The sequence below is a fragment of the Leptopilina heterotoma genome, unplaced genomic scaffold, assembly GCF_015476425.1.
Source record: "Leptopilina heterotoma isolate Lh14 unplaced genomic scaffold, ASM1547642v1 Lhet_180, whole genome shotgun sequence".
Lineage (NCBI taxonomy): Eukaryota > Metazoa > Arthropoda > Insecta > Hymenoptera > Figitidae > Leptopilina > Leptopilina heterotoma.
This window is the reverse complement of record NW_025110897.1, coordinates 929,735-948,212: the sequence shown is the minus strand read 5'-3', so window position 1 is coordinate 948,212 and position 18,478 is coordinate 929,735. Positions and strand designations below refer to the sequence as shown.

Genomic DNA, 18,478 nt, shown 5'->3' with positions numbered 1-18,478 from the left:
TTTTTCTCTCCACATCTGAATGCACATTTCATTAAATTTGAATTTTTAATTTTTTTTCCCAATGTGCAATAATTGTGCAGAACGTTGAGTCTTTTATTAAAAGGACAGCAAAATTTTAATTAACTTCGAATTATATTTTTAGTAGAAAATATCTTCTAAAGAGAATGATCTTTGTATGGTACATATAACGTTAATCTTTTGGTGAACTGATAGTTGAGTGCATGTCGGCGAAAGTAGATTGGCGAGTATCGTAATGGGGCCAAATCACGAAAGTGACATTGGGACTTTTACTCTAAAGTACCCATAATTATTATTACAGGTACGTATAATGCTATTTGGACTAATAATAATTAATAAATATTTTAAACTATTTTTATTATTTAATTTTTCATTGTTCCAACTGTGAAATTTAAATAAAATTATTTTTTCAAACTATGGGCAAAGTAATATAATATGCCGAACTATGGGAAGAAAAAAATGTTTTTTTTGCATATGCTTTACCATATTTTGCCCATAAAAAAATTAAAAGCTTTTATGTTTACTTCAGTTGATATTGATTTTTGTTGTCGCCATTCTTATTAACCATGAAAATCGCTCATTAGCAATACTTAGTTATGTTAGAAAAAATATTTTCTCTAAATTCTCTCTGATTTTAATACAATTTTAATAGAATTTTACAATGAATCTGAATAATAATTATACTTTGTCCACATATGCGTATGCGCTCATGTTTAATATTTATTTTACGTGTTTTTGAAATTTAATATCCTTGAAGTTGTCTTTTCATCGAATAAATTGCCAATCTGCCATACATATGCATATGTAAAGTTATTCTTTTTGGAATAATATTACCCTAAAGTAAAGTTGTCTTCTTTGCGAATAAATTTTCTACCTACGTGTTTTGCCCAAGGCGCATTTCTTTCTATTTACGAGCAGCCCTTATTTCGTACATAAAATCAAGTTTCTCTTCACAACGAGCTGTATAAGTATATTTTTCCTATCTTGCGAATAAAAGTCACCCGAGGAGATCAGAGCGTTAAATGCTCCTGCAATCCTAAAGATTACTCTTTATTGAAAAGAATAAAGACTCATTTTATCCTTTACTTAGATATTAATTTTAAGCCTCATTAGAGATCTTATCTAAAAGAAAATTCTAAATATTTTTATTGTTTAGCATAAAAAAAAATTTTTTTTAAATTAAAAAAAATTAGTTAGAAGATTTTTGAAACTAAACTTTTGATTAAAAATATATAAAACATTTACAAAATAGGTGAAAATAAGTAAAAATAGGTAAAAAAAAACTAATATTACAGGGTTGCCACGCTTTTGCTCATTTCAAATTCCCTGACTTTTCCAGGTTTTTAAAACTACATTTATATTTTACAAAATTTTTAATTCAAACCTTTTTTGAAATTAAACATATTATAAAAAAATTGTTATAAAATATGAAAATATCGATCACTCCAAAGCAATCGTTATCTTCATGTTTTATAATAATTAAAAATGTTGGACTGATAAAATCATCATTTTATACCTATTATTATTATAAGAATATTGTTACTGTAACTTATTCAAAATTACTTTCATTATTTTAATTCAATTATTGTTTTCCACAATTTTTAACTAAAATTCTTCTTTATAAAGTGTAAATTAATTATTATTAATAATTTCTGAAAAATTTCTTTCAACATTTTCAAATCCTTTTGTTTACAATTCAATTTTACGAAATTTTATCGATTATTCAAGTACTCGGAAATTCTTCAATCAAATATGTATTAGAAAATAAAAGCTTGAAATAACTTCAAAAAAATTCAATTTAACTTTTACAAAAAAATTAAATCTACACAATTTTAAGTTAAAAGTATGAAAAATTCAAACATTCAAAGATTATAATTTGATACCTTTTCAAAACTCAATTATTATCTAAAGTTTTAACTGAATTTCATATTTGAATCAATTATTATTAGAAAATTCTACGACAATTCAATTATTTAAATACAAAAAAAAAATAATTTATTGAAGAATTCAATGTTTTTTAAAATTCAACTCTCATTTAAAGAATTTTATCAACAAATTTTTAAATAGGTAATTAAAATTCTTTTCACGAATTTTAATAAAATTTTTAAGAATAATTTCATTTTTCGAGAAATTAGATTAAAAATGTATTAAAAATAATTGAATCTCTGAAAAAAAATTTCATTGAATTAAGAAAAGTTTTTGAAAATAATTGAAATTTTGTCAAGAATTTTATTAAATTTTTTTTAAATAATTGAAATATTGCCAAGAATTTTATTTAAATTTTTGAAAATAATTGAATTTTAGAGAAAAATTTTAATATTTATAAAAATAATTGAAATTTTGACTATAACTTTTTTTAAACTTTCGACCATAATTGAATTTTTGCTAAGAATTTTATTACTTTTGAAAATAATTGAATTCTTGAGACGAATTTTTTAATAATATTTCTTTTTAAATACCTAATTATTTTTAATGCAAAAATAAATAATTTATTGAATAATTGAATGTTTCTCAAAATTGAATTCTCATAAAGAATTTTATTAACAAATTTTTAAATAATTGCATTATTTTGACGAAGTTTAATAAAATTTTAAATATAATTACATTTTTCAAAGAATTGGATTAGAATTGTATAAAAAATAATTGAAATTCTGCAATGAGTTTTATTATCTATAAAAATAATAATTGAATCCCTGTAAAAAATTGTATTACTTATTTATAAAAATAATTGAATCTCTGTAAACATAAATTGAATATTTTTGAAAATAATAGATTTATTGCGAAGAAATTTATAAAAAATGTTTAAAATAATTCATTTCTTTTGGAAAATTTTATTAAAATAGTAGATATTGAAAATCATTGACTGGAGGAGAATTTTTGAAAAAAAATTAAATTTGTTAAAAGGAATTTCATTAAAATTTTTGAAAATAATTGAATTTTGGAGAAAAATTTTAATATTTATAAAGATAATTGAAATTTTGACGATAAATTTTTTTAAACTTTTGACCATAATTGAATTTCTGCGAAGAATTTTATTACTTTTGAAAATAATTGAATTTCTTTGATGAATTTGAATAAAATTTTTAAGAATAATTTTCTTTTTTTCGAGAAATTCCATTAAAATTGTATTAAAAATAATTGAAATTTTGCGATGAGTTTTATTATTTATGAAAATAATTGTAAATCTATCAATTTTTTATTATTTATGAAAATAATTGAATTATTGCGAAGAAAAATTGTAAAGGCAACTCTTTTAAAATTGAATTAAGAAAATTGAATTAAGGAAAAATTAGATTTCAAGAATAAGCACAATAACTTTAGAAAACAATAATTTTCCAGGACTCCAATTAAAATTCCCTGACTTTTCCAGGTTTTTTCAAGGTTTATAAAAATTCCCTGACATTTCCAGGTTTTCCAGGTTTCCAGGTTGCGTGGCAACCCTGTAATATGTATGTAAAATACGTGACAAAATTTAAAAAAGGTGAAAAGGCGACTACCTGTGTTCCTTGTATAATGTACTCTTCAATTTAAATTATATAGTTATTTTATATATACAATATTTTCAAATTTAATTGGTGATTAAAGATACTTGTTAGCAAAATAAAGTAAAAGAATTTTTAAATGTTTGAATAATTCTTTAAAGGTCAGTATTTTTTACATATTTATATTTAATATATGTTTTATTTATAAAATTTATAATTTTCTGCTCTGCAATTGTGGAACATTAGGTGCTTTTTTTATTGAAAAATTCGTATTGGCAAGAAATAAGGATGTGATGAAAAGGGCATAACAATGTTTGTTAAACTAATGGGTAACAGGATTAAAAAAATAAATGAAAAATAAATAAAAAACAGTTTCCTTAAAAATGCAAAAACTACGCATTTCTGCTTTTTTTCATGTCAATTTTCATCCAATTTAAAAGTCCTCTTTTCCATAATTGTATCCATTATTTATTACCTCGTACAAATGATGTTGCTCTGCGGTCCATGTAAAACACTTGAAACGTATCTCAAATGTCTTGGTCGAATATCCTTGATAACTTTGTAGGAATTACTCACTCACTTGGCCTACCTTCACTAACGATGCACTAATTTTTCTCTTATTTTTGAATTGATGAAAATTGATGAAAAATCGTGAAAAATTTTTAAAAAGTTGATTCATTTTTTTTTTATTGACACACACGAAATTGAGTCACTTCACTAAATTCACATTAGACGTTTTTCTCTAAAAAAAAAACGGTTCCATTCCAAATGTTTGTCTTTTAGCTAAAACATTTCTAATATTTCTCATATTTAAAAATTTTGAAATAAAATTTGTTAAAATTCGAAAAGACGGTTGTATATACTATCATATATGAAATTGAATATATTTCCAATACAAAGATATTATATTTAATAAAATGAATATGTGAATATAAAATAAGAATATGAATATCAAGTTGCAAAATTTTTACCGGTAAAGACAGCTCACTGATCGGAAAATCGATCGCTTCTCAAGACATTTTATTATTTAAATGGTCGACTAACCTAGTTAAAAGTGAGTCTTGTGGTTTTCGATATCAAGAAGCGAAATATTGTCTTCAACAAGTTGTCCTTTTTCTTTTTTTATGAAAAGAAAATTTCAAGAGGCATTTTGCAATTCATCTCACAGAAAGATGAGGCGACAGTTTTGTAAAGTGGTTCTGAAGAACTGTCACCTCAAACGCGGGAGGAATTCAGAATGATGGAATCCTGAATAAATAGGCGGTTTTTTTACCTACTTTGATGAATAATACTACCAACTGTGGAAAATGATGTAACATTTTCTTCAAGTATTCACTAAGAAATATTAAAATATACCTAATAATTCACGTACTTCCTAAGGAATAATTTTTTATCTATAATAAGGAGTCAATAAACCACGTAGGAAGCTTCAATTTTTTCAATTTTTAAACTATGGGCAAAGCATGGGGAGAAAAAAAAATTTTTATATTTTTAAAGTTTACTGTAAAAAATTTCGAATTGTAGGCAAACTATGGGAAACCATGGGAAGAAGCAAAACTATTTTCTTATAATTTTATACATCAGTTGCAGACCACGCAATCGATAATTAATTTTAGAAAATTAGCAAAAAGTAGCTATCAAAAAATTAAACTTGACGACCAAAAAAATTCGTTTTAGACACTTCACAAAACTGAAAAAAGTTATATTCCATATTTTTTATTTTCCTCACTTTTTCCTAATTTTCATCAAAAATATTTACTTCTTTCTTATCATGCTAATAAATTCAATTCATGCAACAAATTTTATTATTCATGAAAGAATTTAAATATTTATAAGAATAATTGAATTCCTATGAAGAATTTAATAAAAAATTTTAAATAATTCACTTCTTTCGACTAATTTTATGCAAATACTAATTTAAATAATTGAATTTCTAAAAAATTTTTGTTATTCATATGACAAAATACAATTCTTACGAAGATTTTTACAAAAAATTTTTTTATAATAGAATATTCTTTGAAAATTTTATGAAAATAATAGACATTTAAAACCATTAAATTACGAAAAGTTTTTAAAAATAATTAAATTTTTTTGAAAATAATTGAATTCCTAAAAAGAATTTTATTATTCATGCAAATAATTAAATTGTTGCGAACGATTTTATTAGAATTATTTAAAATAATTGCATTTCCAAGAAGAAATTTATTACTTTTAAAAATAATTGAATTGTTGTGATAAATATTGTTATTTATGAAAATAATTAAATTTTGCAAATAATTTTATTAAAATGCCTCAAAACAATTGAATTTTCGTGAAAAATTTAGTTAATTTTGAAAATAATTCAATTCTTTCGAAGAATTATTTATGTGAATAATTGAATTCTTGAGAAGAATTTTATTAAAATCTAAAAGAATAATTGAATTATTTAAAAAAAATTTAATTAAAATTTTATTTAAATAATACATTTCTATCGAACAATTTTATTAAAATATTTGAAAATAATTGAATTCTTCCAAAGAATTTTAAACAAAATTATTTTTAAATAATTGATTTTTCCGTGGAATTGAAATTAAATTTTTAAGAATAATTGCAATTTTTGAGCAATTCCTGTAAAATTGTATGAAAAATAATTGAAATCCAGCGATGAATTTGAATATTTATTGAAATAATTGAATAGTTAAAAAGAATTTTATTATTTATAAAAATAATCGAATTATTGCGAAGAATTTTATTAAAATGTTTAAATAGAATTGAATTTCTGTGAAAAGTTTTGTAACTTACAAAAATAATTGAATTCTTGCCAACGATTTTATTAGAATTTTTTTAAAATAATTTAATTCTTTTGATGAATATTGTTATTTATGAAAATAATTGAATGTTGCAAAGAATTTTTTAAAAATGCCTTAAAATAATTTAATTTTCAGGAATAATTTTGTTATTTATCGATATACTTCAATTCTTTCAAACAATTATTTATGTAAATAATTGAATTCTTGAGAAGAATTTTATTATTTATAAAAATAATTGAATTATTGCAAAGAATTTTATTAAAATGTTTTAAAAAAATTGAATGTCAGTGAGAAATATAGTTATTTTTGAAAATAATTGAATTATTCCGAAGAAATTTATAAACATTGTTTTAAATAATTAATTTTTTGGAAGTATAATAAATATTATGAAAATTTTGTTTTAAATAATTGAATTCTTGCGGAAAACTTTATTTGTGAAAATAATTTAACTTTTCGATTAATTATTTTAAAATAGTATTAAAAATAATTGTAATTCTTCGATGAGTTTTATTATTTATGAAAATAATTGAATTCTTGCTTAGAATTTTATCAAAAATTGAATTTCCGTGAAAAATATTATTATTAGTGAAAATAATTGAATTATTGTGAAGAATTGTATAAAAATTTTGTTAAATAATTGATTTTTTCGAAATTTTTTTGAAAATGCTGTTCTAAATTAATTGAATTTCTGTGGAAATTCCATTATTTATGAAAATAATTGAATTTTGGATGAAATTTTATAATTTTTTTTTAAATAATTGAATTCTTTTGCGAAATGTTATGAAAAATACAAAATATTGAAAATAATTGAATTTCGATTTTTTTTTCGAAAATAATTGAATAATTGAATCAACTGAACTAAAACAGTTTGGAGCATTAGAATAAAAAAAATAGTTGAAGAATTATGCTTATCAAAAAACATTGGGCAATGTTTTATAAAAAAGAGGACTGAAGAAAAGTAAAAGACAAACAAGTGGGCGTCCCTTTGGGCCCAATTCTAATTTCAGGCACACTTCTTCAATAAATATGGGCCTCACTTTCTAAAGCCGTTAAGGTGACTGCACACGCCGATAAACCGGCCGGAAGTGTCTGCATCTTACCAAATATTGCCAATGCGAGTCATATTCAAATTAGGAACGTTACTCCAACGCAATTTTCTAGAACGATTTCTCCCTCAACCCACCAAATTGAGATAGAATCTTCCTCTAAATCGTAATTTTCTGTAATTTCTACTATAAATTCAAAAATGTTAAAAAGATAAATCCTCGGATAAATCGAATAAACTTTTAAGGATAAAAGATAATATTGTTCTGTATTTAAATCAACAAACGATGTAATTAGTTCAGCCAAATAAAATTTACTCTTAAAATATTCAGTGCATTTACAAATATTTAACCATCGGCGTAAACTAAATGTCTATGCTAATTAATTTATTACAACAAATAATTTTAAATTCAAATAAAAATATAACTTTTTAAATATAAATAAATATTACTAATTTAATTTCTAACTGACTCGTTTGAAACTTAAACGTCTGGGAATGTCTTAGTGACGTCATAACACTAACACGCCCTTAAGAATCAGGTTTTAGTCTCGCTAAACTTAAGTATAAAAGTTATAGACCAACTTTTTTTTACAAACACATATCTTAATGATAATTTATAAACGAAAAAATAATTCTAGTTGCTTCTTGCAGGCTTCGCACGCATGTTCTATACTAAAACCTACTATTTACTACTTTTTTTACGTTATGCTACAATTTGGGTACCTACTTTTTTAGTTTTCAGCCACTAAAAGCTACTATTTCTGTTTTTTTCGAGAATTCACACTACTAATTCGCTAATACTAGAATCAAACAACTATTCTCAAAAATTATAATCAAATTCTTTAAAAAGATATAATTATTTTCGAAAAATATTACAAATTCAATTATTTTCAATATCTAGTATTTTCATAAAATTTCGCAAAAGAATTCAATTATTTATTAAAAAATCGATAAAATTCATCCAAAATTTAATTATTTTCATAAAAATAAAATTTCCAGAGGAATTCAATTAATTTAGAATAGCATTTTCAAAAAAATTTCGAAAAAATCAATTATTTAACAAAATTTTTATACAATTCTTCACAATAATTCAATTATTTTCATAAATAATAAAATTCTTTTTAGAAATTCAATTATTTTTGAAAATTTAAATTAAATTCTACAGGAATTGATAAAAAAATTAATTAATCTTAAAAATTTAATTTTAATTCCTCGAAAAAATCAATTATTCAAAAAATTTTTTTTTTAATTTTTTTGGAGAATTCTATTATTTACAAAAATATTATAATTTTTGACAGGAATTCAATTATTTCCTAGTATTTTTAATAAAATTGTTCGAAAGAAATCAATTATTTTGAATACAATTTTAATGAAATTTTCTTGAAATAATTCAATTATTCTTTTAGATTTTAATAAAATTCTTCCTATAAATTCAATTATTTACATTTATTTATTTAAATACATAAATAATTCTTTGAAAGAATTCAATTATATCGATAAATAAGAAAATTATTCCATAAAATTCAATTATTTTGAGGCATTTTCATAAAATTGTTTGCAAAATTCAATTATTTTCATAAATAACAATATTCATCAAAAGAATACAACTATTTTTTAAAAATAATAAATTTCTTCTTGGAAATTTAATTATTTTATGAAATTCTAATAAAATCGTTCGAAAGAATTCAATTATTTTCATTAATAATAAATGGCTTTTTAGGAATTCAATTATTTCAAAAAAAAATTATAAAATTCTAACACAGACATTCAATTATTTTCAAAAATTTTAATAAAATTCTTTGTAAAAATTTAATTATTTTTAAAAACTTTTCGCAATTCAATGATTTTCAATATCTACTGTTTTCATAAAATTTCCAATCAGAATTCAATTATTTATAACACAATTTTTATTAAAATCTTCGTTAGAATTCAATTCTTTTCAGGAATAATAAAAATTTTTCAGAAATTCTATATTATTTAAATTAGAATTTGCATAAAATTAAAAACTTTTTTTTTTTAAATTATTTTTATAAATGTATTTAAATTCTTTTACGAATAATGAAATTCGTTGCAGGAATTCAAATTATTATCAAGATAAGAAAGAAGTAAGTATTTTTGATGAAAATTAGGAAAAAGTCGGGAAAATAAAAAATATGGAATGGAAATTTTGTTAGTTTTGTGAAATGTCGAAAACGAGTTTTTTTGGTCGTCAAGTTTAATTTTTCCAAAGCTACTTTTTTACTACTTTTTTTAGTTTGAAAGCTACTTTTTGCTACTTTCTTAAAATTAATTATCGAGTGCGAAGTCTTTTCTTGTACGTTAAAAAAAAAGGCTTTTAAATTTAATATTTCTTTCGCAATAAAAATGTTTGATATTAAAAAGCAAATTTTAAAATTGAGAAAAATGATTTAGTAGTGTGTTTCAGTTTTGTGATGAATTTATGAATTTTGTACTCCTAAACGGAGAAAGGTTTCGAAGGTGTCGTGAATCTTTGATGCGAATGACCTTCCAGAAAGGGTCAAACTGTTATTCATTTCTCTTCGAGATTAACAATTTCTGTGAGTTCCAAGGGCTCGTTCGGATGCAGGCAATTACGAAGGTCGTAAAAAACATCCTGGAATTTTATCGTGCTCTTGCCACGTAACATCCTACACTTGGCGAGCAATCGAGAATCCTAAGAACAAGTTTCCAGGAATAAGGAGAAGAAAGTACTTTGTTCAGAGAAGAGTCAACATTTACCCAACAAACAACTATAGTTTGATCGCAAACGTGAAAAACGCCCATCTTGAGAAATACATATCAACTTTTGCGTGGTATACAATATACAATCCTTCTCAAAGTTTCAGAGAAAATATACATATATACCTACTTAAAAATTGAAAATTCTTTCAAAAATCACACATCTCCAAAGCATGACAATATTCTAAAGACGTTGTCTGTATTCTAAAAACGTTCACGCTACATGAGAAGACCTTAAAACATTAATGTGGGTTCTAATAACGTTTTAGACACGTTTTGCAAACAAAAACACGTTTCTATGCCCTGTGACTCATATCTGAACAAATTTCGATTTTTTTATAAAAATAAATAAAATTTTAAATTATAATGAGAAAATAAAATGTACAAAAATGGTAAAACATGAGATTTAAATTTTGTAAAACAGACTAAATTTTTTTTATTAAAACTAAAACAGATTTCGTGCACTATAATTAATTTTAAAAAAGTGGTAAAAAAGTATAGCTTTAAAACTGAAAAAAGTAGCTATCGAAAAATTAAACTTGAGGACACAATTTTTCATAATTTCTAACTTAAATAAAATTCAAAAGTAGAATAATTTTTTCATATTTAAATATACTTATATTTATTTTTCCACATTAATTAAATTATTACAAATGATTTCAATGTAAAGCCTTTTTGAAATTTAACTATTTCAAAAAATTACAACTATAATTCTTAATTCTTTCAAAATTCAATCATTTTTTGTTGAAATTTTTAAATAAAATTGTTCAAAACTTTAATCAGTTTATTTAAAAATAAAAATTTTGATATTATTGCAGTTTTACAACAATTAAAATCTTCAAAGATTTAAAAATTAAAATTCTTTTGAAATTTAATTATTTATAAAAATTCACGCTGTAATGTTTCTATTATTTAATTATTATCTAAAATTTTTAATGAAGTACAAATTATATGAAAATTTTCCTAAATTTTCTTGTCCCGTATACTTGTTAAATAAATGAATAAATAATTGAATACTTTTGAAGAATTTTTACCAAAAATTTTTTAAATTAATTGCATTTTTCGAGGAATTTAACGAATTTCATTAAATTTTTTATAAATAATTGAATTGCTGAGAAAGATTTTATAATTTACAAAAATAATTGAATACTTGCGAAGTATTTAATGACAAAGTTTAAAATGTTTGATTTTTTCGAAAAAATTAATTCAAATTCTATTTTAAATAATTGAATTCCTGTGAAATTTTTATTTTTTTGGAAAATAATTGAATGTTTGTGTACAATTTTATCAAAATTTTTATTTAATAAATGAATTCTTTTGGAAAATTTTATTAAAATAGTAGAATATTAAAAATCATTATAAATTAAGAAGAATTTTTGAAAATAATTGAAATTTTACTATGAATTAAAATTGTATATTAAAACTTAAAACAATTGAAGTTCAGCGATGAGTTTTATTGTTATGAAAATAATTGCATTTTTGCATCGAATTTAATTAAATTTTTTAAAAATAATTGAATTGCTGAAAAGGATTTTATTATTTATAATAATTGAATTCCTCAGAAGAATTTAATATTTTTATAAAAATAATTGAATTCTTGAGAAAAATTTTATAAAAATCTTTTTAAATAATTTAGTTTTTTCGAAAAATTGTATGAAAATGTTTTTTTTTAAGTAAATGAATTCCTGTGGGAATTATATTATTTATAAAAATAATTGAATGTTCATAAAGAATTTTATGAAAATTTATTTAATTCAATTCTTTTTGAGAAATTTTTTATTAAAATAGTAGATATTGAAAATAACAGATTTTTCAAAATGTTTTGAAAATAAATGAATAGTTTCAAGAAATTTTAATAAAATTTTTAAAATTAATTACATATTTTGAAAAATTTTATTTAAAATTGTTTTAAAAACAATTGAAATTCTGAGATGAGTTTTATTAGTCAAGAAAATAATTGAATTTTTGCACCGAATTTTATTAAACTTTTTAAAAATAATTGAATTCTTAAGAAGGATTTTTTTATTAATAAAAATAATTGAATTACTGAGAAGAATTTTATATTTTTATAAAAATAATTGATTTGTTGCTAAGAATTTTATGAAAATTTTTTTAAATAATTAATTTTTTTCTAAAGATTTTATGAAAATGGTTTTTTAAATAATTAAATTCTCGTGATAATTTTATTATTTACAAAAGGAATTAAATGTTTGCAAAGAATTTTAAAAAAATGTTATAATTGAATTCTTTTGAGAAACTTTTTAAAAATAGTAGATATTGAATATAACTGATTTTCTAAAAAGTTTTGATAATATAATAATTGAATCGTTTGAAGGAATTTTAATAAAATTTTTTAATTTAATTGCATTTTTCGAGGCACATATTTATTTAAAATTTTATGAAAAACAATTGAAATTCTACGATGAGTTTTATTGTTATGAAAATAATTGTATTTTTGCACCGAATTTTATTAAACTTTTTAAAAATAATTAAATTCCTGAGAAGGATTTTATTATTTATAAATATAATTGAATTCTTGAGAAGAATTTTTTAATAATTTATAAAAATAATTTAATTATTGCGAAGAATTAGTAAAATCTTTTTAAATAATTAATTTTTTTCGAAAAATTTTATTAGAATGTTTTTTTAATAATCGAATTTCTGCTCGAAAATGTTATCATTCATAAAAATAATTGAAAGTTTGCAAAGAATTTTATAAAAATCTTTTTAATAGATTTCTTTTTGCAAAATTTTTTATTAAAATAGTTGACAATGAATAGTAGACATTCAAAATAACTGATTTTCAAAAAAGTTCTGAAAATAATTGAATGGCTTGAAAGAATTTTGTTTTGAAATTTTATCAATTCTTTCTAAGAATTTTATTTCAATTTTTGAGAAAAATTTCTTTATTCCATATTAGCGACTATTAAAGTAGTGAAAATTTTCAAAAATAGAAAAAAGTAGCTTTTAGAGTCACAAATCTAAAAAAAGTATCCAAATAGTAACAAATTACCAAATATAGTAAATATATTAGGTTTTAGTATTAGATTAGTACGAAGCCTGCTAAAATTTTTTTTAATCCATCATCATTATTTACATCCATAGAAAGTTTTATGAAAAGAAATTATGATTTAAAAATATCTGAACTCATTGATAATTCAGTTGTTTTTAGAATAAGTAACACATTCGTTTGCGCACCACTTGAAATCTAACTCAATTTTAATTGGCAATTTTCTTCAATTTGAAGTACACAATGTTGCAATTCGCGAACATTTCGCTTTCAAGAGAGATTCTCTTTTTAAAATGGAAGGTGAACCTGAATTATTTGCAAAAAAGAAACTGGAAAAACCAGAAAAATCCGTACCAATGATGTGGTGCAAGATTATTCTTGAATCATATGATTCATTCGATAATAATCTTGACGAAAGCTTTAATGAAAATTTTATTAATTATTCTTTCAGGTGGTAATTGTTTATTTATTACTCTATGTATATTAATAAATATTGCATTAAGTTCTTCTTAATGATATTGTTCAAATTACATCAATCTTGTATTAACATCGTGTTTTACAAGCTTTATTTTAATGATTCTATTTGATACTATAATTTACGATGTAAACATATTCTTCTAAATTAAAGAAAATTAATTTATCTCTCATCTAGTGAGTGTTAATTATATATTCTTCTGTTCTAATAATTCTTTTAGATTTATTTCAAGATTAGAAGTGTCTAATAAATTAGTGTAGAGTAAAAAAGTGAAGGAGAAAAATTCTCAAAAGTCATAGTTTTCAAAACATTTGGTACAGACTATTTTTATTTATAGAAATAAGATGTTTTTGTTTGTTTGGCTTTTAAATTTTTTTTAATAATTTATTTTTATTTATTTTTATTTATTTTTATTTATTTTGAATAAAATTTATTTTGAATATACAAAAGATTAGAGTATCAAATTTCTAAAAGTGAATTTTGGAAAATTTTAAAGATTGAAAATTCTGATTTTAGTTTTATGATGGTGATAGACGTTTAAAGTTGTAGGGGATGGTAGGTAAGGGATCAGAGGAAAGTCAGGTGGGTCATTAACCTGAGAATTTATATCGTCATTTCCTATTCAGCATCCCGGTAAGAGATCAGTGGAGATAAATGTTGAGGTATCCGAATTGTTTTCCTAGACAAATACCACTCTCGGTGGCACCAACAAATTTTACCTAATATTGTACGACTACTACATTCACTGATCAATGAATAGATAGATGAATAGCTTTTGTAGAATTCACTTTTAGTTTCAACGAATTTTTGAATAGCATGAAATATGGAAAAGGTTATTTCTGCGTCATTCTCTAATATAAGCATTTATCTATTCCTATAGTAATCGTGATATTCATTATGATTTTTAATTTACTTCATTATTTCGTTTTTATTTTAAGTTACGGTATTTACTACACTATTGTTCATAAAAATTCATTATAGGCTATTAAAAGAATTTTCCTTTCTGTTTATTGTTCTTTTGAAACAGTGAAATTTTAATAATAGTTTCTTATTGTTTCCGTTGAATTTAATTAATTGAACTAAAAATTAAGATATCAATATTTTTAATAAGATAATAATAAGATATAAATTTTTTTCTCTAGTTTTATATATGAAAAATTTTTAATTTTTACTGAGTATTTAAAATATAATTCGTTCACTAATAGAGACAGGGAATTTTAACCTGATTTCATACAAAAACTTAATAGGTGCATCTAACAATATTTTAAAAACAAAATTTGTTATTCTGGCGAATTTTTCTAGACTATTTTCAAAAATTTCAATGAAAAAATTCTTTAAAAAATTTAATTATTTTTAACAGATATTTTAAGGTGGTCACAAGTTTCAGTTTATCAATTTTTTTTAGAGGGAAATATATGTTTACGGAAAATGAGTAAAATTTATGAATTTTAATAATTTCTAAAAATTGCAATTATAACCCTTTTTGAATTCAATTATTTTTTACAATTTTCAACTGAACTTCATCTCTAAATTAATTATTTTAAATAATTTTCCGAAAGTTCTTGGAGAATTAAATTATTTAAATACGAAAATTCAATTTTTTGTAATAATTATAACTGTCCATGTTTTTTCTTCAGTTTATTAAAGGTATAATATTTTTAAAAAATAAAAAAATCAAATTTTTGAAGAATTTTAATTGTAAATATAACCATGATTTATTTTTATAAGTTAATAAGTTAATATGTTAATAAGTCCAAAAAAATAAATTTTTCTTTGCTTTATTCGAAGATTATTAAATCTTAAAAAAATTATGATAAAAAAATTCTAACAATTAAGTAGTTTTTAAAGATATTTTAATGTAATTTTTCGAAAACAATTAAAAGAATTTTTGTATTGTTTAAAGAAACTAATTAATTTTTTGATGAATTTTAATGAAATATTTTGACACGATTTGTTTCTCTAAAATGTTAAAAATAATACTAAAATGTTATTAATTTTTGTATGTATTTGAATTTTCGGAAATATGTAATTAAAAGTTCTGAAAATACTAAATTTTTGAAAAATTAGAAGTTAATGTTCATTAATTTTCATTTTTTTAAATTTATGTTTAAAGATTAATTATTTTCAATTAAATTTTACAAAATTTTTTGAAAATAAGTCGAAAAAACTCGAATTTCTAAATTTCCCTGACAAAAATTTTATTTCCTGACATTTCCCTGACTTTACTTACAAAAATTTTGTTTTACTGACACGTGGCCACCCTGTTTTTAAAAAATTCTAATTATTTCAAAAAATGTCATTTAGATACTAGTTTTTAAAAATTCAATTATCATGAAAAAATAGAATTGAAATATTTTAAAAACGAAATTCTTCAGAATTTTAAATAAAATTTTTTAAAAATTCAATTTTTTATAAAATTTTAGTAAATTTGATAAAATTATTAATAAAATTTTCGTTTAAAACTTTCTGAAATTAAATGATTTCCGAAAATTGTAACTCATCTTTTCAAATTTTAAATAATAACTTCAAGTAAGTTATTCTTAAATTTAATTGTTTAACATAAATTTAATTATCTACAGAAATCATAAATTCAATGGAAAAAATTTTTATCGAAGATTCAAGGTTTTTAAGTATTTCAAAAATATTTTTGGACACCAAAAACTCGAATTTTTGTAGCAATTGTAGAAATTTGTTTACAAACTTTAAAAAAAAATTTTTTTTAAAAAACTTTAAAATGTTTTTTTTAAATTCCACGACCGGAATTATTTTTGTAATTTCTAAGTTTTAACAAATTTCTTTACATTTAAATTTTTTATTTTAATAATTGATTTCACTCATTTTTTAATCGATTCATTTAAAAATTTTTAACTCTTATTTTTATTTTAGTTCTGACTCCAAACTATGTTTTGTGTAACGTTTGATGGGTGAATGTTTATAACTTTTTAATTTTTTGACGAAGGTTTTAATCAATTTGATTTAGTCTTTTGGTAAAAGTATACTTACGTTTTATTTTCGTTTTTATATTATTTATAATGATTAATGAATGTTAGACTATTAACTTTTTAAAATTTTTTATATTTTTTTTAGATTATCTAAAGAGGAAATCATTCAAAGTATGGCGAACCATGAGAAGAAGCAAAACTATTTTTTTCAATTAGTTTTAACTAAGGGCATACTATAGCGAACCATGGGAAGAGAAAAAACCGTTTTTCTCCTCCCCATGCTTTATCATACTTCTCCCATAGTTTTAAAATATGAAAAAAATATTTTTTTTCTTCCAATGGTTGGACATAGTTTGCCCATAGTTTAAAAATAATTGAAAAAATAGTTCTGCTTCTTCCCATGGTTCGCCATACTTTGCCCATAGTTTAAAAATGTAAAAGAAAAGTTTTACTTCTTCCCATGGTTTGAAAATAAAAAAAAAATTTTCATAGACTATCTAAAGAGGAAATCATTTATTGAAAAAAAAACAATTTTAAAAATTAATTTTTCCAAATGTTTTCGTTTAGTTTCCGTTTTCTAATTAACAAATGAAATTTTAAAAAATCCACAGAAAGGAAAAAAATCATTAAGAATAGTAAGCTTTCTTAATTAAAGAATTATTTTAATTGGCTGAACTAATTAAATTATCTGCGAACACTCTCTAAATTTTCACCATTAAATTCTATATTTTACAACTAGTTTATACTGCTAAACTGTATTCAAAACCAGTCTAATTAAACTACGATTATCAACTATTCAAAAATATGAAAGCATATAAATGAACTAAATATACTTTTCCTGTTGGCCTATCCAATTCTTCGTTTGAATCTAGAATTGCGAAAATCACCCCTCACAGCACCGGGATATTCAGGATATCCCAGAGACGTCCTGGGGATATCGATTTGTTTTCGGAAGTTTGGATATCTCTGGGATATCCTAGGGACGTCCATGGATATCCAGAGGATAATCCAGGGATATCCAAACTTCCGAAAACAAATCGATATCCCCAGGACGTCTCTGGGATATCCTGAATATCCCGGTGCTGTGAGGGACTATTGATGATGATAATCTTGAACACCATTTTTAATCGACACTTGAATTTTGCACTGAAAATGGAATAACTTTTTGGAAAATGAAAGTATTGTCCTCAGGAGAAGGTGATACAATATATTCTTGCTTTTAGAAGAGTTGCAATATTGGAGAACAAACAGTGAAGGGTAGATCTAAAAATATCCTAGAACCCGGGACTTCTGGAACTGGTTGCAGAGAAGGTCAAGCTAAAAAAGCTTGGCAAAAAGTGAACAACTAGTTCCTTGACCTGCGGCATTCAGGGCGAAGACATTAAAATGCGGTCTCACTTGAAGAAAATCTTTTTTTTTTTCGCTCGCCTCTCTGGTCTGACACCTCGTTAAAATCCGCGAAGACCATGTGTCTTGAGAACACATCATTGTTGTTGTTGTTTACGGATCGTGAGCTGACTTTCGTTTCCGTTGCATAGGCGCACAATGGTTACACTTACCCGTCCCCATGGCTGATAGCACAGCCTTCTTCCACCTTAATCCAGGATCAAATGTTGACTCGCGTTTGATAACACTACTTAATGATAAGGGACCTTCTCGTCCAGCCGAGAGACCGCGAACGAACTGGTACCAGAAGATGACTTTTCGTGGGACTTGTACGTGGGACCGGACAACGTCATCGAGAGTGCGCCTCCGGATTGGCTGAGCGCATAGCTTCTATCTTTCTCTCTGTCTCACGTTCAACACACACCATGAGATTTTACTCTCACCGTTTCCTTCTCGGTAATCTCCTGTCTCTCTCACGCACTGCTGGATAACGCCTTTGCCTTTCTCCTCCCACTCTTCATCAGCTACAAGACTCTGCAGCAAGAGAGACTCTGGGGCTAGCACTCTATTCAGCTCTAAGCTAGGATTCGAG

At 22.9% G+C, this 18,478-nt stretch overlaps 1 protein-coding gene across 3 annotated transcripts in view; it reads right to left on the bottom strand.

The window, feature by feature from the left end:
* LOC122500033 overlaps positions 1–18,170 on the bottom strand; it is a 289,403-nt gene extending 271,233 nt beyond the window's left edge. For all 3 annotated transcript variants that reach the window (XM_043608729.1, XM_043608731.1, XM_043608730.1), the window contains exon 1: positions 18,060–18,170. In XM_043608729.1, coding sequence (XP_043464664.1) covers positions 18,060–18,069 — 10 coding nt within the window. In that variant the 5' untranslated portion in view covers positions 18,070–18,170. The remainder of the gene's footprint in view (positions 1–18,059) is intronic.
* Positions 18,171–18,478: the final 308 nt, after the last annotated feature.